General features: G+C 39.1%; 1 protein-coding gene across 1 annotated transcript in view; it reads right to left on the bottom strand.

The window, feature by feature from the left end:
* Positions 1-23,179, bottom strand: part of GALNT3 (polypeptide N-acetylgalactosaminyltransferase 3) — a 54,846-nt gene that overhangs the window by 21,677 nt on the left and 9,990 nt on the right. The window contains exons 2-3 of the mRNA XM_079782444.1: positions 5,053-5,676; positions 383-555 (exon numbers count right to left, since the gene is read on the bottom strand). Coding sequence (XP_079638570.1) covers positions 383-555; positions 5,053-5,567 — 688 coding nt within the window. The 5' untranslated portion in view covers positions 5,568-5,676. The remainder of the gene's footprint in view (positions 1-382; positions 556-5,052; positions 5,677-23,179) is intronic.

Genomic DNA, 23,179 nt, shown 5'->3' with positions numbered 1-23,179 from the left:
AAACTAAAGCATTGGGGGGTAAGAGGGAAGAGGGTTAAATAACTTGCCCAAGTTACATAGCTGGTTAGGACCAGAGCTGGGATTCACACCAAGGAAGCCGGCCTCCAGGCTCAAGCCTGTGCTCTTAATGACAATTCCTTATAAGAAGTGTTACATTTAAGACTACAAAGTTATGAATAATGGTATTTTATACATTTCTGAACTGCAAAATATTTGAATATCAACACCCTTGGATTCTACTTTCATCCACTATATATACCATCCAAGCTATTATACTCAAGCTCTGAAATGGCATCTGAGAGTACAATATAACTCAATAAACATTGGACAACACAATATGGATTTACTTGGGAAACAATCTAATTTGCATATGCTTTCTTACCATCTACACTAGCATCATCCACCAAAATGATTTCCTTCAGCAGTATGGCAGGCGTAGAATAGAGCACACTGTGGACAGTTCTAAGCAGCGTGGACCATGCTTCATTATGAAAAACTATTATGACACTGGTGGTAGGCAGGGGAGGACAGCGTTTAAATTTCTGTTCGATACATCTAGAAAAAGTCAAAGTAGAAGAATAATTATGAATTTTATTACTTTATTTCATAGCTATGCCATTACCAAAATTATTATTTAACCTTTCTCACTACAGAAATGATAGTGAATAGTTTTTTGTTGTGATTTTTTACTATGTAAGATGATCTTAATGCTGTGTAAATGTAAGTAGAGCAAAACAGAATGCTTTACAAGACCTAGATCATAGCCACTGATATGTATTGCATGTCAAAGATGAGAACATGCTATTGTAAACTTTTTCAACAGTATAACTTTACATACAAATAACATTTTCAATAAGGAAAATAACTGACAAGTGAGACCACCTGTAAAAATGACAAATACTTCTAATTGGTCAAATAAAAATCAAGTTTTTCTCCTTCCTTGTGGAAATCATACATTTTTCTTATTTGTAATTTTTAAAACTGCAATATAATTAAATATTTGTATATGTACAGATTATCTTAAATTAGATACTTTCCTAAGTATATAACATTTTCCAAGTTTATTTAATCAATTTACTTAATCTATATTTGAACCAATAGGGGGAAAATAGCATTCTATAAAGCTATGCATGATTTTTATTATTCAGCAAAGATTTTGCTCCAATTATCCAATCTATTGTTTAATTAAATGAGACTAGGCACTTTAAGTATTTTAAAAAATATATTTATAAATTTAAAATAAAAGTCCTAAATCCATGTTATTAGTCCTGTGCTCTGTTGCCACATGAAATATCGATAGGCACAAGGAGAGCAATGCTAGTAATTTTTGACTGGCTAATGGCACTGTGCTACCCATTAGCTATGAACATTAGTTATAAATTGATTCATTTTTATAACAATGTCTTTGCCTGTGGGAATTGTCTCATATGAAGCATGGGGGTGTGGGAGGACCTGTACAGCCTCCAGTCCCCTGACCTATTGCGTTGAGGTGAAGATCAAATGAAATAACATACTGGAGAGGGCTTCAGAACATTGTAAAATCAACAGAGTGAACCTGGAACATATGGAAAAGATAAGTAAGTTTATCTTTAAGTTCACTTAAAAACCATAAATGGTTGTATAATTTCAGACAACAGAGTACAAAAATCTCCCACACAGTCAAAAGGCACTGTAAGTACAGTGTGTGAACAAGTGCTGGTCAAACACAAAGAAAAGGAAGTAAATCATTCACTCATGGAGATAAGGGCCCAGAACACCTTAGTCACTCTGCCAGGGCCAATGGGGAAACCAGAGCCTCCCGTATGGTACGAGAGGCCTGGGACTGCCACCCTGGAAAAAGATATCCTACGAACTCTCATTAACCACTTTTATATCCAGACCTCAATACGTATGTGTCTTAGATTCTTTTCTGAGAGGAGGTCTTTAGGGTGGAATATTTGTAGTTATAAAAAAAAAAAAATTAGTCTGGGAATAAAGTATTGAGAGGGTATCAATACCACCAGATAGAAAAAATAGAGGAATTGACTGAAAGTGATTTTACTCTAGTGCGTTTGTTATTTCCAAGTGTAATATACATATACACTGAGTGGCCAGATTATTATGATCTTTAAATGCATAATAATCTGGCCACTCAGTGTATGTGTGTGTGTGTGTGTGTGTGTATATATATATATATATATATATATATATATATATATTTATATATATATATATATATTTATATTAGAGGCCCGGTACATGAATTCGTGCATGGGTGGGGTCCGGCCAACCTGGCCAGGGGGAGGGGACATGGGCGGTTGGCCGGCCTGCCTGCTGGTCGAAGGGACAATTTGCATATTAGTCTTTTATTATATAGGATATACACTGAGTGGCCACATTATTATGCGTTCAGAGATCTTAATAATCTGGCCACTCAGTGTACAAGTCAGAGCAAATAATCACATTCATCCTCATTGATAGATGTAACCAAGTTATTTATTCTAAATTGAATTTTGGATAAACTACCAATTAAAAATAATGTCCAAACATAAACTACCTCTTCCTATATAGTACTCTTAATTACACAGAAAGAAATAACTAAATATAAGCTTGTATCTTCAGACATAAAGGCTTATAAGCTAACATAAACTATAAGTAAAAATTATGGAAAACTCCATAATATTTTCTTTTTTTTAACAAAAAAAGAAACCTTATGATTTCCTGTCTTATAAGAATTTTGGGGAGAGATTTTCCAGATTTAAAAAAAAAAATGTTTCCCTACATTTATTTGCCATGTGACTAACTAATGTAATATTAATCAAGAATTACAAAAAGGTCTTGAAGATTTAAAGTATAAATCTTTACAAAAACTCACACTAATAAAATGTTATCATTTTAATCTTACAATGCTTTCCCTTGGTTTAATTGAGACTTTATTTGCTTAACTGATAGTCACTAATATCAAAAGTGTCATGTCATATCATTAATGCAAGTGGTAATGAAATTTTACAATATTACTTCATAAACCTTATTTATTTGGAAACAATTAGCATGTTAAACTTATGCTTTAAAAACTGTTTCACATGTCATTTAAAGTTGTGAAATTAAAATAACTTGCCAAAGTGACTACATATTTCTAGTCATGCCATTTGAAAGATTTGGCATATAGAAAAATGCTTAATCAGTCACATCTGGTGTTGGGAGAAACTAGACCTATATTTCTAATGAGTAAAGAAAAGATTGGGAATTCTTCAGAAAATGTGTTCCTTGCAGATATAGGTTAATTTAAAGTAGCAAAATATTAAGTCTTCACCAACTCTTCACAGTCACAGGTACCCATTCCTATCCAAAAAAGAAAAAAAAAAAAGGTTCTTTACATGCTTAGTTATTTCCCACTTACTTAATGATTAACATTATTGAATATTACTGTAGTTTTTAAATGTTATATTGGGGGAAAAAGTTTATCTTGAGATGGCATTGATTATCATGTTAAAGAATAAAAAGCATGTTTCTTCATTTGTGATGTGAACTGATTTTCAGTCAAGACCTTTCCCCAAATCAGTGAAGTGCAATACTACATTTTAACTTAACATAAAAAAAACTGCCCTGTTATAACAGCTAAAATATTTGTTAGACATTCATTTATTTCTTTACACATTTATTTAATATTGATGAGCAACCCAACTTTGAATCACACAGATTATAATACAGTGACAGCCCTGAATGGTGTGGCTTAGTTAGTTGGGCATCATCCCATGCACCAAAAGATGACTGGTTTGATTCCCAGTCAAGGCACAAACCCAGGCTGTGGGTTTGATCCCCAGTGAGGATGAGTTCAGGAGGCAATTGATTGATGTTTCTCATGCATCTCTCTCTCTCTCTCTCTCTCTCTCTCTCTCTCTCTCTCTCTCTCTCTCGCTCTCTCTCTCTCTCTCTCTCTCTCTCCCTCCCTCCCTCCCTCCCTCCCTCCAATAAAAACATATCCTTGGGTGAGGATTTTAAAAATTAAAATAAAAATAATATAGCAACAGAAATTTAATCTACACAACTTCAACATTAAGAAACTCATAGTTGGAGCAGGTATTTATGATCAGATCATAAATCTGGAAAAATACGAATGAAGCAATAGACTTAAGTCCTTTTCTTCAGGTTCACTTCCAAATATATTTTTATTATAACCAGAAAGCAAAATATATAGGCACTGCTTGCTTACAGTTTTTCTGCTTACAATTTTAACAAATCTACAGATGGTTTGAAAGTGCTAGAAATTCATTTTAGCTATTTCAGTTCAAGTAGAGCATTTGACCACTACCTTAAAGATAACAAAATGGTTCATTAACTAAGGACAAACAGTATAAAGGAAGCTGGAGGAAAACTTAAAATACTATATACTTGAAATAAACATGTAAGCAAAGTGACAATAAAAAGCAATCTTGACTTCTCAGAAGCTAAAGGGAAACAACTCTATAATACTGGGACTTATTCAACAAAACTCTAGAGAAAGAATCATAGTTGAATTACTAATTATAACAATATTGTCCGTTAAAAGACAGGTTATAAAACACAGGGCATTCTGAAATATAATGAAATATAATTATAGTACAGAGAGTAACCACAAAGTCTGTGACTTAATTCATAAAATATTGTTATCTAACAGCTCCAAAGTCTTGGCATATTTTTTAATAATTTCTATTCTACAGTAATACATAGAGGAATGGAGACAACTCCCACATTTCCCATAAAAACTGTCCCATATTTATTCCTTAATTGATGAGGAAAACTAAAGTGTTTCAAATAAAGAATTTGTGATTCTATAGATGTCAAATCTAGAATTCAATGTTCTAATTTCTAAGACAGTAACTTTTCACATCTTCAATGTCTCACCAGGAATAGATACGACTATCTGGCCTCAATAATAAAAAATAAAAAAGTAATTAAAACTGATTAAGTAAATGATAATTGGTGATTTCTTTTCCCCTTAAAGTGGCTAAAGAACAAGCAAATTCCTTAGTAACAGCCCTCCCCTGCAAGCCCTGATGATAAACAGAAGACAATTAATATTCTTCAACATACTCAGGAGGTCGAGTGTCTGGTCCAAGGTCTCGGTGTAAAGAAATCCTGTCACTTGCAAAAGCATTAAAGCAGTGTTTTGCTTCTCCACGGTCTTTTTCCTTCTGCTCTTCAACACTTAGGCTGATTATCTTGAATGCTCTACCAGAAGCACCAGGTGCATTAGAATCCTGAGGTGGGCGGTCAAGAACTGGCTTCAGTTCTGCTGCTGTGTAATATCCTTGCAAACAAGGTCTCTCACCAGCATCAATGCTTTGCCTGACAGGTGCTCCTATTTGCATTTTTGGCATTGCATCTTTAATATTGTGTACAGCTTCTAGCATTAAATCAAGCATCTTGTTTTTGTTTTTCATGTTCCTTTCCACCCTTGATTCCTCTTTGGAATGTTGAACACTTACTTCTCTTTGCATTAAAATCAAAAATATTATAAAGAAAAAAATTACTGCACCAAACTTCCAGAACTTTTTATAATAATGTCTTTTAAGATGTAATTTCACTAGTCGCTTTAGTTGAGTCATTCTGACATTAAAAGCTTGTCACTTGACAAATAACAGTTATAGTTTCCGCTTTTACTTGTATTTTTTATCATGGATTTGCTGGCAAGCAGGTTTCATTAAATGGTAATACCTATAAACAGAAATGATAAATGACATTAGTAGCTATTCATTCCTATCAGCATGGTTCAATTCACTCATTCAACCAACAACTCAACATGAGCTACAAACAATATACTCCTATCCTATATAATAAAAGGGTAATATGCAAATTGACTGAACAGTGGAACGACCTGTCGCTATGATGCACACTGACCACCAGGGGGCAAACGCTCAATGCAGGAGCTGACCCCTGGTGGTCAGTGCATTCCCACAGGGGGAGCGCTGCTCAGCCACAAGCCGGGCTGACAGCTGGCGAGCACAGTGGCGGTGGCGGGAGCCTCTCCCACCTTCACGGCAGCGCTAAGGAGCAGCGAGCCAAGTGGTAAGAAGCAGCAAGCAGGCAGGCAGTAAAGAGCTAGGGATCCCGGACTGTGAGAGGGATGTCCGCCAAGGGCTCCTGGACTGCAAGAGGATGCAGGCTGGGCTGAGGGACCCCTGCCCCAGAGCATGAATTTTGTGCACTGGGCCTCTAGTGGGCCTTTGTAAGAATACAAAGCTATCTTGCCCCCAGGGAAATTATACTTTTGGAAGAACACAACTATAATTAATCACAATCTATTAGGACTATAAAATATTAGGGTCCTAGCCGGTTTAGCTCAGTGGATAGAGCACCAGCCTGCGGACTGAAGGGTCCCAAGTTCAATTCTGGTCAAGGACACAAGCCCGGGTTGTGGGCTCGGTCCCCAGTAGGGGGAGTGCAGGAGGCAGCCAATCAATGATTCTCTCTCATCATTGATATTTCTTTCTCCCTCTCCCTTCCTCTCTGAAATCAATAAAAATATGTTAACAATAAATAATAAATAAAATATTAGGGATTTTTCTCCAGTAAAAAATACATTGTTAACTCTGGCAAATAGCTATTATATAATATGCATAAAATTACTTTTAAAAATATATTTTGAGTCTAAAATAACAGGTATCTTAACTTAATAATCAAGGGGGCAAAGGATTTCATTAAACTGGTTATAAAGAAAGGGAGAATCCATAAGAAAGCAAAGGTATACTGACAGGTACTGTCAGCCATTCATTCAAAATATTGCTTTTTTTTTTTTATGAAGTTTGCCCATAACCTATGAACCTTTACTCCAACTAAACTAATTAATATTAAAAAGCAGCATCACAGGCATGGAGGCCACGGGGGCATAGGCTACCAAGGAGACAAAACTGAACCTCACGTCACCCTGCTTGGCCCCGGAGGATGGTTGGTTAGCCAGAGACGGGTAAGATTCCTCAAGGAAGGAACAACCTAAGACAGGCACAGTCGCAGAGGGGCCATCAGGAGAGAATTTGGGGATCAACAGAGGTGGGGCACAGACCCTCACACCCCCAACATTGCAGGGGCCTGAACCCTAGCCCCTTCTGAGGGAGGTCTCCTGCCCCCATGGCTGCTTCGTGCTTCCCATGCCCAGCTCAGATCAGGACCCAGGTGACCGACAGAGACTTGGCCGACAGCAGCTGCCCTCTCACTCCAACAAGAATTGTTTGAGTTGTCTTGTACCCATGGTTTGGGGAAGTGGGTTTACGATATCTAAATCCAGCCTACCACCAGGAATGCTCAGGACCTACTCAAGAAGGCAAATAATCCCTTCCACCAATATTTACAGGGTAAAATAAGATTGTTGTTAGAGTAATAAATTTGACAGTAAAATAGTAGTCAAGTTTTCAGGCAAATTTAAATTGGCTAGTTGAAACAAGCGAATATTCTAGAAAAATTAATTGTACTGGACAAAAAGGTGTTCCTAAAGTGTTAACTAAAATTTTTATTGGTACTTCATCTCATGATAAAATTGTGCACCATGTAATGAACCTAAAACAGTAACATTATAGTGCAAAAAATTAAAATTTAAAAGCCATCAAGACTACATTATAAAATTTTTAAAAGCCTCCTAACATTTAAATCAAAAAAGGAGGGGATAGTAGAGGAATATCATGTAAGGAAAAATATCCTGTAAGTAAATTACATCTAGAAAATTAATACTTTAGAAAATTAATTGTAAGGCTAAAAGCAAGACACCCATGAAAAACACACAAGGTGTCAAATCAAGCCAGAGGAAAATCATTTGGGCAAAAAATGAAATAGGATCCCAAGTCAAATTTATAGAAAATATTCCTTTATTAACTTTTGGTTGAGAATATGTTTGTATATTTTCAGAAAACAACTCCGAGACCATGTGGATTCCAGCAACAGAGAGGAATCTACAGGGCTACTCCAGCCATGAAGACAGAAGAGACGCAGTCCAGAGATGGAAGACGCCGACGTCGCCTTGCCATACCAACAGTGCATCACTGCAGGTTGCCCAGGACCAAACCAGAGAGAGTCGGACCTGCATTACCACCATTTGTCCACCATCCAGAACTGTAATGTCAGTGCTGACATGTACACATAAGGAACTGGTGGACATTGAAATTGGGTCTCAAAAGAACCGTTGGCCCAGAAAGAAACTCACTACAGACTGATTCATTTGCCTGTCACCATAACCATTATTGCTTGTCTCATTTTCGGTTCTTATAAGTGTATTTCTAATAGCACATGATCTCACTCATCTAGGGGAAATAATGAACAACATAGACTGATGAACAAGAACAGACCCAGAAACAAGGAGGCATGGATCAGACTGTCGGGCCTCAGAGGGAGGGTAGGGGAGGGTGGGGGTAAATGGGAGAGATCAACCAAAGGACTTGTGTGCACGCATATGAGCCTAACCAGCGGTTAAGGACAACAGGGGGGTGGGGGCATGTGTGGGGAGGGGTGTGGGATGGGAATGGGGGGATGAGGACAAATATGTGATACCTTAATCAATAAAGAAATTTTAAAAAAAAAGCAGCATCACCAACAAGTAAATGCATTCTCACAGATTTGCTGACCTGACAGTACTTTGAATTCTGACAAAACCAATTAAGACTAGAACATTAAGAGCATCTGTTGTTATAAAATAGCCATTTTCAAATACAAAAATACATCACACAAGATACAAAACCCAGTAGCAAAAAAAAAAAAAAATGCATTAAGCTTTACTTGTATATTTCTAAAGAGGCAACAGAGATAATCAAATTATAAAAGCAGCATTTGGCCTGATAAAATACTGCTTGCTGTTGACCCTAAAAACAGAACAACATGTTTACTAAACCCTAATATAGGCCACCGGGAGCAAAAGAAAGGAGGGGGAGAAAAAGGGCATCCAGGACAGGCTGAATCACAGTGAGGGTTTATTTTCTTCATGGTGCTTTAAAAAAAAAAAAAAAAAAAAGTAATGTGAAAGGGTTTTAGTACACAATTACATACCATGCACCATTATAATTATTCAAGTAATTTGTAGGGGTAAGACCTGTCCTCCCTAAACATATTTTAAGGAAAATATCATTTATAGAAGTGAAAACTAACTTTGACATTTTATTCCCTTTATCTTCCAAAGTTATCATTAAATTTAAAATAAGAAAACTAAGTTCAAAGATGGAGTCTCTGGCCTTTAGCAAGAAATTTCAAGCTGAATAAACAAAAATGCCAGAACTTGCATACTTAATTGTATATACTATTTCTAATTGGACTGCTCTAAATTTTTTTTTAGTATGAAATGGATACTAGTTCCAGAAAATACCTCAACTAATGATGTATATGCCCATAAAAATGAGATGCCAATATTTCTAAGCTTTGGTTACTGTAAGAGCCTCAAGTAGAGTCAAATGCCCTCCTAAGCTTTATACATTGCTTGAAGACACAATATAAGGCGTTTGAGAGCCACACAATTGTTGTGTAATGTCTTATGTCAACTGTTTTGCTAAGATGAGACTATAAAATTAAAGATACCTCTTACCTTTAAGGAGCAAAGACATGGCATGTCAATAGGCAACCAGAAAGCAGCATGACATGTGCTATCACGAGAGACTAAAAGCAACGTGGAGGGTAGGGAGAAGTGATGACGGAAATTTTCCAGAGATGACACTGCTGAGCAGGATCTTGAAAATAAGCAAATTTTAGGCAGGTGGACAAGAGAAAGGAGAAAGAGGGAATGGCAGATACAAAGGCATGAAAAGCCATGGTCAGTCTTGAGTACAGCAAAAGGGAAGGCACAGGTATGAAATGGTAGGAGGTGAGGCTAGGGAGTCAGTTAAAGGCAAGTTAACAAAGATAATTTGGAATCTACCAATTTTGTCCTGAATAAAATGAATAGAAAGAACTGGATATTTTAAGGAAGGATTATAATCACATGTATGCTTTAGACCAACCAGTTTCCTAAGTGCCAATAAAATCGATAGATAACAAAAAAAATTTAAGAGATCAGGAGGGATGGAAAAGACTGATTCAAAAGAGTTCAGTAACTCTAGCCAGTGTGGCTCAGTTGGTTAGGCATCATCCCATGCATTGAAAGGTGGTCAGTTCAATTCCCGGTCAGGCCACATACTCATGGTTTTGGGTTCGATTCCCAGTCAGGGCGCATACGGGAGGCAACCAATCAATACTTTTCTTTCCCTCTCTCTCTCTCTCCCTCTCCCTTCCTCTTTCTCTAAAATCAATAAAAACATATATATTAAAAAAAAAAAAGAGTCCAGTACTAGTAAGTGGTATTAAGTAGGACTTGGTAAGAGAGAGAGAAGAATGGGAGGTATGTGAGTCAAGGATGATATTAACAAAGAAAGGATAGATTTGGGATGGGAATTAGGGATATAATTTGTTTAATTTTGGACATGACAAATTTGATATGCTGGTAGGACTTCCCAGTGAGTTCCCATAAGCAAAAAAGATATATGGGACTGAAAATCAGGTAAAAGCTCTGTGCTAGAGATGAAAATTTGAGAGTCAGTGTCAGACTACAGAAGAGTTCACCTATAGGATATAGAGAGGCCAGAGAAATAGCTATATTTAAGGGGTTGAAGGGGAAAAAAAAAAACAGAAAAATAAGGAAAACAAATGGAGATTCAGGGAAATAAGGAAAACAAATGACAGATTAGCAGATAAAGTGTCCATGTCAGGTAAATTTAGATTTTTTACAATCTGCATCTTATCCTTGAGAGATGGTAATTGTTTGATAGCTAGTTGGCCTTTAAAAATAAATTTCACTAGACCTGGTCCAACAAGCTTTAGTGCAAACCCAGGAATGAACCTTGGAAGAGAATACAATAGACTAGTTGTAGTTATGTCCCCAAGATTCTAAGGCTTAGAATCCAGATGCTTTCAGACTAACAGGGCAATAACCTGACCTAGGAGTTTCCAGAAAGATAAAGATGAGAAAAATATTTGGGATAAGCAAAATGTTATTTCATGGTCCCCAACCTATGAAATACAACCTGATCACCTTTCTCTAACCACAGCTTGACAATAGACATGGATATAAATCAACCTACGTTCATCCTCCTTTCTGTTTCTGAGAGAAGCACTAAAAATCCCCTTTTGGAGTGCTATTTAGTGATATCAGATTTCAGTAGCCAAGGGTAGGCTAGGTTTAAAAATCTGAAAGGGAATAAGATAGTCTCCTAAGAATGTTTTAACACACTAGAGAATCAAGGAGAGTCCAGAGAAATCACAGAGAAGAGGGAGATGACAAAACTAGATTCTTCTACAGTAGTGATACTTTTCCTAAAACATTTTATGCCAGAAATCATATTTGTGGCTAGGGTGGGGAATTAGTAAGAATAGAATTAATGAAGTAATTGGAAGAGTTATTTTTTTAGGAATAAATTATAAATTAAAGGAGTTCTTCATCGATAGGACAATAATCCTATCACTGTGTGAATATGTTTATCTAAGGGAGTCACTCAAATAGTAGGTTTTCGTTTAGGATGTCTCTAATGCGGGAGTGAAGGAAAGCTCATGAAGGACGTGAAGAGTGTCTCCCTTACTCATGGTTATTTTTCTCTGTTGGTGACATAGTGGGCACCCAATTAATGTTTGTTGATTGGAGAAGAGAAGAAGGAGGACCAAGATTTAATTATGAGAAATAATTTTAAAAATAGTTAACTTTTGTTAAATGTTAAGTCCCTGATACTTAACATTTACTAAATAAATCCTAATATAGTCTTCCAATGGTTCTGTAAAATTTATGTTATGTTATGTTTTACTGACAAAAAATAACAGTCAAATAGATTAAGCAGCTTGGCCAAGGTAATTTTAAGTGGAAGAGTAGCTTTTTTCCCAACCATGTCCAAACTCAGGTCTGATGTAAAATCCTGAACTTTTAACTAAAGTTATCTGAAAAAAGGTCTTTAAGAGTCAAGAACTGATACCCTAGATGTCAGGAAATTAGGGAATAACCTAGGTAAAAAAAAAAAAAAAAAAAAGTACAAATAGCCTCATATCACCTCAGATAAGTTTTTCAGAGCATATGAGTTTTGTGGTTTTCTTTCTTTTCTTTTTCTATTTTTTTTTTTTTACTGTTTTAAGAGCATGTCTGGGGAAAGAAAGATTAAGGATGAGGATGAGGTTGTAGATCTTGAAAAAGGGGTATTAAGATACTGAGACCTTTTAGTTGTTCTACTAAAGTAGAACATGATGCTTTGTTCTTTTCAGATTATTTCTGTAAAGAACAGTCTTCTTTTATCAATTGCTGATCACGTAAAGATTTCAACATTGGTTCTCCAGGGATTTTATATGACTTTTCTGTCCTTTGCTACTAATGTGCAATATCCAGGCTTCCATTAATGAAAACTACACTCAACATTAAGCATCTCCATCAATAGTCCTCAGCTCTGAATAAACATTAGTGGAAAGGTCTTTAAATAGGCAGTACCTTAGGCCAGTGGTCAGCAAACTGCGGCTCGAGAGCCACATGCGGCTCTTTGGCCCCTTGAGTGTTCTAACGCCACTTCTTCAAAATAGACTCGCCCAGGCCGAAAACCGACTTCTGCGCATGGGCCACAAAGTTTCAATCGCACTGTACGTGCACGCCCGCACGTGGTATTTTGTGGAAGAGCCACACTCAAGGGGCCAAAGAGCCGCATGTGGCTCGAGAGCCGTGGTTTGCCGACCACTGCCTTAGGCCTTACTTTAGAGAGTTTCACTTAATTGGTTCTAGAAGCAGGGCCTGTTATTGTAGGCTCTCCAGCTAATTCCAAAGAGCAGCCAGGCTTAAAAATTACTGTTCTAGGTCACAAGAATTTGGGCAAATCAAAATTAGCACCTGATACAGAAAGGAATGTATCCATCCAAAGATAACCTCATTATTAATTCCTAATACTTCAAAATCAGGTTTTTCAAAATGAATGCTTGATATAAATTGAGTAAAAGTTATTTTGACATGGGGAGAAAATTTAAAATCCAAAGCAAAAATGACCCAAAGTTTCTGAAAGAGTTTCGGGAATTAATGGCTGGTATAATTGAGGCATTAAAGTTTTATTGCAAATTACGAGGCTGTAAAGTCATTTTTAAAAATATTTTGTTCCAATCACAAAGATAGAAAACCTGAGGCTTTGAACAATAAAACAAACAATCCAAAAAACACACAATAAATTCATAAGTAAAACAAAACCAGAACTCTTAATTCCTATTCCTGGGAATAATGCCATGTTCCTAAACCATGCTTCTTGACAATTTGAAGACCTATGTTTAAATAGCCATTACAACAAAACAAATATCACCTAGAATCAAATTTCAATTGGACTCAGAAGTTTGAGGCTTGAAAATAAAATCAGCATAACGACAAACTCAAATATAATAAGTTATATTTACATATTAGAAGTGATTAGCAGATGAAGGGTTTGTCATCGTTGTATTCTAAACCCTTTACACATACCAATCCAAAATGGCCATTTGCTAATTATAAAAGATTCAACTCACAGAAAAAGAGAAAGGAATATCATGAAATAGTTTTTTAAACCTAGAAAAAAATAAATTTTCTAAATTAGAAATCCGTATAAAACTCTAAAATGTAGAAAAAAAAATTGACTTTAGGTGGTGGGCACAAAGTGCAATATACAGATCTTGAAACACAGAACCACACCTGAAACCTGTATGATCATATTAAACAATGTCACCCCAATAAATTTAATTAAAAAAAACTCAGAGACCTTCTGGTCTCAAAAAATATTAATCTATATATCCTACTATACATGTAGGCCTTACAAAAAGGCATTAATAATCAATAAAAATGTCCACAAAAGGATACTTTGAAAGGCTAAAACAATATGCATGACTTTATGTCTATGAGACTGGGTTAAAATCAATGGATTATTCTTAGGGGTAAAATATGCTTCCATCTTGCCCTGGCCAATGTGGCTCAGTTGGTTGAGCATTGTCCTGTCCACAGAAAGGTTGCTGTTTCCATTCCCTATCAGGGCACATGTCCAGTTTTGGCACATGTCCAGTTTTGGCTCAGTCCCCAGTAGGGGGCATGCAGCAGACAGCTAGCCATGTTGATGTTTCTCTCTCTCTCTTCCCCTCTTCCTTCCGCTCTCTTTAAAATAATAAAAACATATTTTTAAAAAGAAAGAAAAAAAATATGCTTTCATCTCAACCGAAAAAAAACTGAAATCTCACAAATTAAAATAATCTAACTACAAAGCTGTGGCTTCCAGTTATTCTAGACTATAGCTTCTCAAACTTTAATGTGACAATGAAGCACCTGGGGATGCTGTTTAAGTACAAACAGGTGGGGAAATATCAAGATAAGATCCATCTTCATAGTCGTGGTTGTCCCTCCAGGTGGAAAAGCACACATTGCAAGAATGTTAGTTTAAAATTCCAACTGAAGCAATCTTCTAATGCAGTGAAAAGCAGAACACTTCATAACTGCATGTGAAGGTACCATTTAATAAAATAAGAGGATAGTGATTCTTTCCATTTCTTGTTTCTGTATTTGTGACAATAAAACTTTACAGCTCCAGGGACTTAAGGTCTGGTTCCAATTGATTTTAATTGGCACAATGCCTAATTGGTGTATGAAACTTGCTTGATACTGAGTTAAAGCATGCTGTAAAAAGTTAAAGGTAACCATACAGAGCAAGAAATTACAAAATTACATCCCCAAACCCTAGCATAGCTGGTAAATTTTTAAAAGAACACTACTGTAAATTAATACTCATTAAATCTTTGCCACAGATTATCATGTGGATTCACTAACTGAACAAGGAATATCATGGAAGTTTTTTAAACCTAGAAAAAATTAAATTTGAAAACAAAACAAAAAACAAGAACTGGCCCTGATAATAAACCCTTAAATGCTTGGACAGATATTTTATCTGCTGGTGAAATGTTGGGAATGGAGAAGTGGCAGGAAGTGATTTCTGCTTATATTTTTTGGTGGAGCCCATTTTCATGGTGATTTGCTACTGCGGTTTGTTAGTTTTGATTATGTTTAAATCCATGTTCATTCACGTTCTTGCCAGCAATTCTTCTGAGCATGAAGTGATCTATGGATGTACGACAAGGGACAAACAATGATGCAAAGCAAACTGTGTTGAGGTAGCCACTTGCTATCTCACAGGAGGCAGCGGCAGACATACCTCAAAGATCCCCTGCTAAAGACAAAGCAGAGTTGCTCCAGGTGGCTGGAAAATGCCACCAGCAGACAACTAAGGTACATACTTGTCATAAAATAGGATGATTTTTTGAACAAAGGTTTCTTCAGATTATGAGACAAAAAGCCTAGTCACAGAGTTTGACCTCCATCAATTATGAGGCACGGGTTTTATTAAACAGAAGGGCATGGTGAGACATCCACTGCTACACCTGGTCAGATAAACATCTTTGAAGGTGAAAGGTCGAAGACAGATCTTGATTTGCGGACCAGTCAATTCTACAGTTTGGTGCAAGAAAGGAATTATGGAGTTACACTAACCATGGAGGGTGGGGCTAGGGGTTAGAAGGGGAGCTCACATACTCTCTCTCCTGCTACCTCTGTACCTGTGAATGAATTTCACATAACATAGGAAATATATATATTGATTACTTATGACATATTAGAGAGTAGAGGAATTTTGAGGTGTGATTGGAGTGGTTCCACAGACTATTCACTTAATTAATATTTCCCCCAGGCAGAAGCACTGCATTTTAAAAAAGATTTGTCCATCTAACTAGTTATATTGCAAGCATAGTTGATGGCTTTTAGATTAGTAAGGACACAGAAATTGCATAGTGATTTGAGCAAGGAAAGTTTAATATATTATTAATTAAGGGTTAGAGGAATGGAATTGGCTATGAGAGTTAAAGAAATTCTAAAGAATACAGGAGTACTGGATGTAAGGGTCAACCACTACCCCTAAGGCAGAGATGAGGGCCCAAGGAAGAGCTTTCCCCTCTCCAGGGCGGAGATCTAGCGATCTCTACAGAGAAGGCATGGTGTTGGTTCCCTGACAGTGGAAAAGTCACTGAGGTGCCTCACTTGGTGAGACTTGCAAGTCTTGGAAGGAGCCCTTCACAGGGAGTTGTCAAATCCTAGGACTTGCTAGGTGGTGCTGAGGAAAACTGCTAGCTACTGGTGGAACCTGGAGTTGAGAAGCTGTCCTCTGCGAGTCTAGTGCACTTGCATATGCATCTTGGGCCAACATAGCTCCAGGCTGGCACCTGGGATAAAAGCTGAGCAGCCAGCTCCCTAGACACCAATATGGGGGCCCTACTGAGAGGATAGAGCAGTGGTCGGCAAACTCATTAGTCAACAGAGCCAAATATCAACAGTACAATGATTGAAATTTCTTTTGAGAGCCAAATTTTTTAAACTTAAACTTCTTCTAATGCCACTTCTTCAAAATAGACTCACCCAGGCCGTGGTATTTTGTGGAAGAGCCACACTCAAGGGGCCAAAGAGCCGCATGTGGCTCGTGAGCCGCAGTTTGCCGACCACTGGGATAGAGCATCGCCCTTCAGACTGAAGGGTCCTGAATTCGATTCCAGTCAAGGGCACATGCCTGGGTTGTGGGCTCAGTCCCCAGTAGGGGGAGTGCAGGAGGCAGCCAATCAATGATTCTCTCTCATCACTGATGTTTCTATCTCTCTCTCCTTCTCCCTTCCTCTTTGAAATCAATAACAAAATATATTTTAAAAAGAGAGAGAGAGAAAGAGTATGGGGAACAGTGACCTGGCTAGAGAATAGGTCCATGGTGTCTCTGGCCCCAGGATATAACATCACTGCTGCCCAAGTCAAGCTCTGGAGAAAGTGCAGAAGCAGGCAGATGTCGACTCTAGAGAACGCAATTACTTAGACTGGAGAACACTGGTGGCTGAATAGTAGAGAAGAAGATATGCCAGCAAGAGTCTCACCAGTGAGCCACTCTGAAACCAAGAAGAAAAGCCCCCTCCCACCACTGTGGCAGACAGCTCCGTTAGTACAAAGTGGCAACTAGAATAAATTTGGAGTTCAGAAACAATAAACTGAACAGCATTGTTCACCCTTGTGACTACTCAGCCTCCATATGCACACTTCCCCAAATACTTGAACTCCTGTACAATAACAAAACAGTTCTACATTCCACCAAATAAGATGAAGCGTCCTTCTTACAGTGAAGAGGATACCTCAAAATGAAAAGACGCAGAGTGCTTACTGCCAATGTAGCCATTGCTGTGACTATGTGAATTACTTCTCAAATTCTATGACAGTCCCACTGCATATTCTGTTACCTAAAGGCTAAGTTGAAAATTTAATCTCTAACACCTATGTAATATATTTTTAAAAGAAAAGGGGAAGGAGTTAAGAAAATTGTTAGCATGTAAAAAGAAACACACACACACACACACACACACATAAAGCAAAGGGAAAATGTGCAAAGCTACTACAATTCTCATTTATCTAATTGGCCATGAAACCATAATTGGTATCTATGGCTTCCTTCTTCCACTACCCATTCTGTATTTACCCTGGCCTCAGGCATTCTATGAGTCCTTAGATGTTGAAGCTGGCAGAAAGGGCAAATCCATATCCGGAATATTTACTTATTCTAATGAGGACAAATCTCTGCTTGCTCAATGATGTAAGAAATCAAATATAACCAACCTGCCCCAGTGGCTGGCTGGTACCCCTAGGCACTCAGTGTTGGTGTCTGCAGATTAGGAACTTGGCAGTAGTGCTAGCCAGGTCACCTGTAGAAAGAGGAAGTCCATATAGCTTAGCCTATGTATACATAGCCTCCCCTCCCACCACCATGGCCATGTTTATGGGCCCACTGCACAAGCTCTGGAGTAGCTGGGGAAAGAGGCTGACTGACATCCACAGTGTGTCATTTTGTCCACTACATGTCTTATGGTGGGCATTCAGATGGGACCAATTTCTCCTCTTATTTTTAAATATATTTCTTTATTGATTTCAGAGAGGAAGGAAGAGGGAGAGATAGAAGTATCAATGATGAGCCCTAACCGGTTTGGCTCAGCGGATAGAGCGTCGGCCTGCAGACTGAAGGGTCCCAGGTTCGATTCCGGTCAAGGGCATGTACCTTGGTTGTGGGCACATCCCCAGTAGGGGGTGTGCAGGAAGCAACTGATCGATGTTTCTCTCTCATCGATGTTTCTAGCTCTCTATCCCTCTCCCTTCCTCTCTGTAAAAAAATCAATAAAATATATTTAAAAAAAAAAAAGAAGTATCAATGATGAGAGAGAATCATTGATCAGCTGCCTCCTACACACCCCGTACTGGGGATTGAGCCCACAACCCGGGCATGTGCCCTTGGCCAGAATCGAATCTGAAACCCTTCAGTCCACAGGCCAATGCTCTATCCACTGAGCCAAACTGGCTAGGGCTTCTCCCCCTTTTTGAAAGGTCAATCCTCAAACCTCTTCCTCAAATTTCCTTGTTATCAATCTTCTACTCCTCCTTCCAAATCCCTGATCATACAGTCAAACCATTAGCAACTGCCCATGGACCATTACTTCTGTACTTTTAGCCATCTCTCATTTCAGACATAGTGTACAACCATATCTACTGTTCAAAATTCTGCCTACTGGGAGGATTTTCCTTCTCCACTCTTTCACACTCAGGGTGGGGCTGTAGTGCTGTAGCTGGGGTGGTACAAGCCTGACTATAAACCAGAATTGAGGTTTTTCTTCTTCCATCAACTAAACTAAGGATATCCCCAAGAGGCCAAAGGCATGGGTTAAAGGAGAGGTCACACAACAGGAGTTGTTATTAAAGATGTCTGAGACACTGGTCATGCAAGTTGTACTTCACAGAACTGCCCAAGCTCTCTCCCTTACATAACCATTTCCACTCGATGATAGATTGCTGCTATGCATGCCCAGCCTTATGGCTAGGTACGTCAGACAACACCCAGTTAATGATGGGCAGCCCAGGTGAATAGTCATCTGAAGGAGTCATAGTTTTATTTCAAAATCCCAGAGATCTGCACTGTGATTCTGCTCTTTGTTCTTGCCAGAGGTTCTATGCAGCATCCCTATTTGCTACAGACATTTAGAGAATCATTGGATCTGCTTAGTTATAAAGCAAAGTGGTAGCACAGTGTGCACTGTATCCTGGACTTCCTCTATAGCCTTTTCTTGCACTCATCATCATTAAATTCTAGCAGTCTTGCCCTAGCTGGTGTTCCCAATGGTTAGAACATCGGCCCACACACCGAAGGGTTGCAGGTTCAATTCCTGGTCAACAGCATGTACCTGGGTTGCAGGTTCACTTCCCACTCCCCCCACCCCCATCCGGGTATATCCAGATGTGTCTCTCTCACATTGATGTTTCCCTCTCTCTCCTCTTCCCTCCCTCCCTTTCACTGTCTCTGAAAAAGCTATGGGAAAAACATCCTCAGGTGGAAGATTAACAACAACAACAACAAAAAGAATAGAAAAAAGTAGCAGTCTTAAGGGTTACTCTGTAGACAGGTTAAGATAGCATGTTAAAATGTGTATATGTTGCCTCCAAAATACAAAAAGGCTTATTCAGCACAGTAACCAATGAATGCCCAGAAATGTTACTGAAGTGCCCCTGAATTATTGTGAGAATAAATTATTGCCCTATGATTCTCATAGACTTGATTAAAACATCTGAAGTATTTGCTTCTTTCTGCTCCTCAGATATAATCAACATAATAATGTCACCAATATAGTGGACCAATGTGATGTTTTGTGGAATGTCGCAAAGATAAATATTTCTAATACAGGAGAACTGGCCTGGCCATGGGGCAAGACTGTGAAGATACACTTTGGCCCTGCTAGATAAAAGCAAATTGCTTTCGGTGGTCTTTGTAAATTGGTATGAAGAAAAAGCAATTAACCAAGTCAATAGCTGCAGAGCAAATGCCAGGGTCTGTGTTGATTTGATCAAGTAAAGATACTATATCTGACTCAGCTCACTTGGAATCAGCCAATGTTTAAGTTTACAACAGTCTAGTCACTCTCTAAGATCTGTCTTCTGCACAGGCCAAATAAGTGAGTTAAATGGAGATATGATAGATATCACAAGTCTTATTTCAAATCTTTGATGGTGGCATTAATCTCAACCATTCCCTCAGGGATATGGCATTATCCCTTTTTAAAAAATATATATATTTTTTATTGATTTTAGAGAGGAAGGGAGAGGGAAAGAGAGATAGAAACATCAATGATGAGAAAGAATCACTGATCGGCCACCTCCTGCAGGCCCCCTACTGGGGATTGAGCCTGCAACCTGGGCATGGGCCCTTGACCAGAATCAAACCTGGGACCCTTCAGTCCACAGGCCAACACTCTATCTACTGAGCCAAACCAGCTAGGGTGAGATATGGTATTCTGAGAAGTTCTAACGTCTTAGCTCCCCTATCACAATGGTCCTGAATCCATGATTTAGACACAAAACAAAGATTCACCTGGACCCACTGAGAGTCAGGCTTGAGCTAAGACTCCAATCTGACCACTGTAACCTCCCATTTTTACTGATAGAACACAATGGTATTTTGTGTCCCCAGGAAATAGTATGAAAAGTTTGAGTATTTCCTTTTTCCCAAAGCACAATCTCTCTCATAAATGGCTACAGGTTCCTTTGGGGAAGACTTGGAGGAAGACTGGTGGTGTATGCTTGGGGCAGTGGTGCAGCACTCTTCCTCAAGGGGAACAGGACCCCAGCTCAGAGAAAGGGATCTGGGCCTGTGAATTGACTTAGGTTTGGCAACTGGGGGAGAGGTTGTGACTCTCAACTGCATCAACTAAAATCAACATTTTTGCTAGCAGACCTAGAGTTTTCCTGTTCTATACACAAAGTGATACTGTAATTCTGCCCATCTATTTCATTCATTAGTTATCACTAGAAGTCTGCCAAAGACATTACCTTATCTACCAAAACCATTTGTGAGCCAATGCCTTGATTACATCTATGTCTCTGCTTTCCATCCTATATAATAAAGAGGTAATGTGCAAATTGACCATCACTCCAAGACACAAGATGGCCACCCCCATGTGGTCAAAGATGACCACCCCATGTGGACACAAGATGGCCACCACAAGATGGCCAGCAGGGGGCAGTTGTGGGTGATCAGGCCAGCAGGGGAGGGCAGTTGGGAGGGACCAGGCCAGCAAGGGAGGGCAGTTGGGGAGACCAGGACTGCAGGGGAGGGCAGTTGGGGGTGACCAGGCCTGCAGGAGAGGGCAGTTGGGGGTGACCAGGCAGGCAGGGGAGGGCAGTTGGGGGGGAGGGTGACCAGGCCTGAAGGGGAGGGCAGTTGGGAGGGACCAGGTCTGCAGGGGAGGGAAGTTGGGAATGACCAGGCCTGCAGGGGAGGGAAGTTGGGGTGACCAGGCTGGCAGGGGAGGGCAGTTAGGGGCAACCAGGCTGGCAAGGGAGGGGAATTCGGGGTGACCAGGCAAGCAGAGGAGGGCAGTTGGGGCAGGGGAGTGGTTAAGGGTGATCAGGCTGGGAGATAGAAGTGGTTAGGGGCAACCGGGCAGGCAGGCAAGCGAGCAGTTGGGAGCCAGCAGTCCTGGATTGTGAGAGGGATGTCTGACTGCCCTCAAGGGGTTCCAGATTGGAGAGGGTGCAGGCTAGGCTGAGGGACACCTTCCCCGCATTCCTCCCCATGCACAAATTTCGTGCACCGGGCTTCTAGTTATTGCATATGTACCTACTTTGTCCCTGGTGCTTAAGTGCTGTCACTTGGTTCCTGCTCCCATGGGATCCCATCATCTCCGCTGAAATCAGGGAGCCAATCTCAATGGCCTACAAAGGAGAGCAATCACAGATTTCTTTTGCACCAATGCGGGGGCTCCCCTCACTGCTTTTCTCAATACCTTAGTGAAGGGAGTGTCTACTAGGTGTTGTCATGGAATATAGTTGGAAGTGGGTGTGCACACAATAAATCTAGTCAGATGTTTATGAAGGAGTCCAAGCACTCCCAAGTAGTAAAATAATTTCTGACCCTTCATTCTTCCTTTGAGGTCCCAAAATACTAAGGATAGGTGAGTGGGGAAGCAAGAGAGTTAAGACTGCTTGATCAATAGCTATCACTTTCCTCTCACCTACCTACAGGTTTATCCACAACTCATTTATCCTCCACCTCTCAACTTCCATTTCCTCCAGAACAGGTGTCCCCAAACTTTCTGTAAAGGGCTAAATAGTGGAGTTTTTTTCTTTGTGGGCCCTTTTGCAACTACTCAGGTCAATTTTTCTGATGCCAAAGTTGCCATAGACAATACATAAATGAATGGACATAGCTGGTTCCAATAAAATTGTGTTTGTGTTTACAAAACCAGGGGCCCAAGGGTGCAGTTTGCCAACCCCCAGTCTAGAAATTCAAAAAGACTTCAACATCAACATTGATATAGTTACCTATACTTACCCCTTCCTTTCTCTGTTAGCTGCTACATCCTCAGATGTGAAAGAAAAAAATTAATTCTCCACAAACACTGTTCGTAAAAGCAATGTCTGTCTTTACAATTAGGCTATATATGTGCCTAATGTGAAGCACACAATATCACTCCACTTATACAATTACCATCTCAAATAACCCACTCCTGATGGTGAAAGTATGAAAATACCCTTTTAATATATGTTTCAGTTGGAAATAAAACAGTGTTAGCCTAAACTTACATTCTTCTTCCAAAAGCTGACCGTAAGTAATTTTCCTCAGGACCATACATAGACAATTAACACAAAGTGAGATCTATGAGACATATGCTTAATGCCAGGCTCCACATAAAAAAAAGGGGAGGGGGTAAAACACTAAAGTATAGGGAAACCTACTTTAGTTGTTTAGTTGTTTTCACCAATATGTATTACAACTCTATTATAAGACAGGAATTGTAGTAGGTACAAAAGAAAAAAAGGCGGGGTACCTAATTGTATGGGATTTGTACCTAATTCTTTAGGCAAAGGGGAGAGGCCTAGATGGAGTTTAAGTAGAGTAATGACCTAATAAGAACAGAAATTTGGAAAGATTATTCTTGAAGCTTTGCTGAATATGGATTAGGGGGATGGGGGAAGAGAAAGGAGTCTAGAGGCAGTTAGGAGACTATTAAGAATAATCCAGGCAAGAGATGACTGGAAGGGGTGTGGGAGCTTGGGAAGAGATTTAGGGGGTAGAGTTAGCTGAACTCAGCAAATGAATCAATTGGAGGCTGAGAAGGTGGTTAAACTGCAAAATGT

The sequence above is a fragment of the Cnephaeus nilssonii genome (assembly GCF_951640355.1).
Source record: "Cnephaeus nilssonii genome assembly, chromosome: 10".
Classification (NCBI taxonomy): Eukaryota; Metazoa; Chordata; class Mammalia; order Chiroptera; family Vespertilionidae; genus Cnephaeus; species Cnephaeus nilssonii.
The sequence above is the reverse complement of the archived record's forward strand: the minus strand, read 5'-3'. Positions and strand labels throughout refer to the sequence as shown.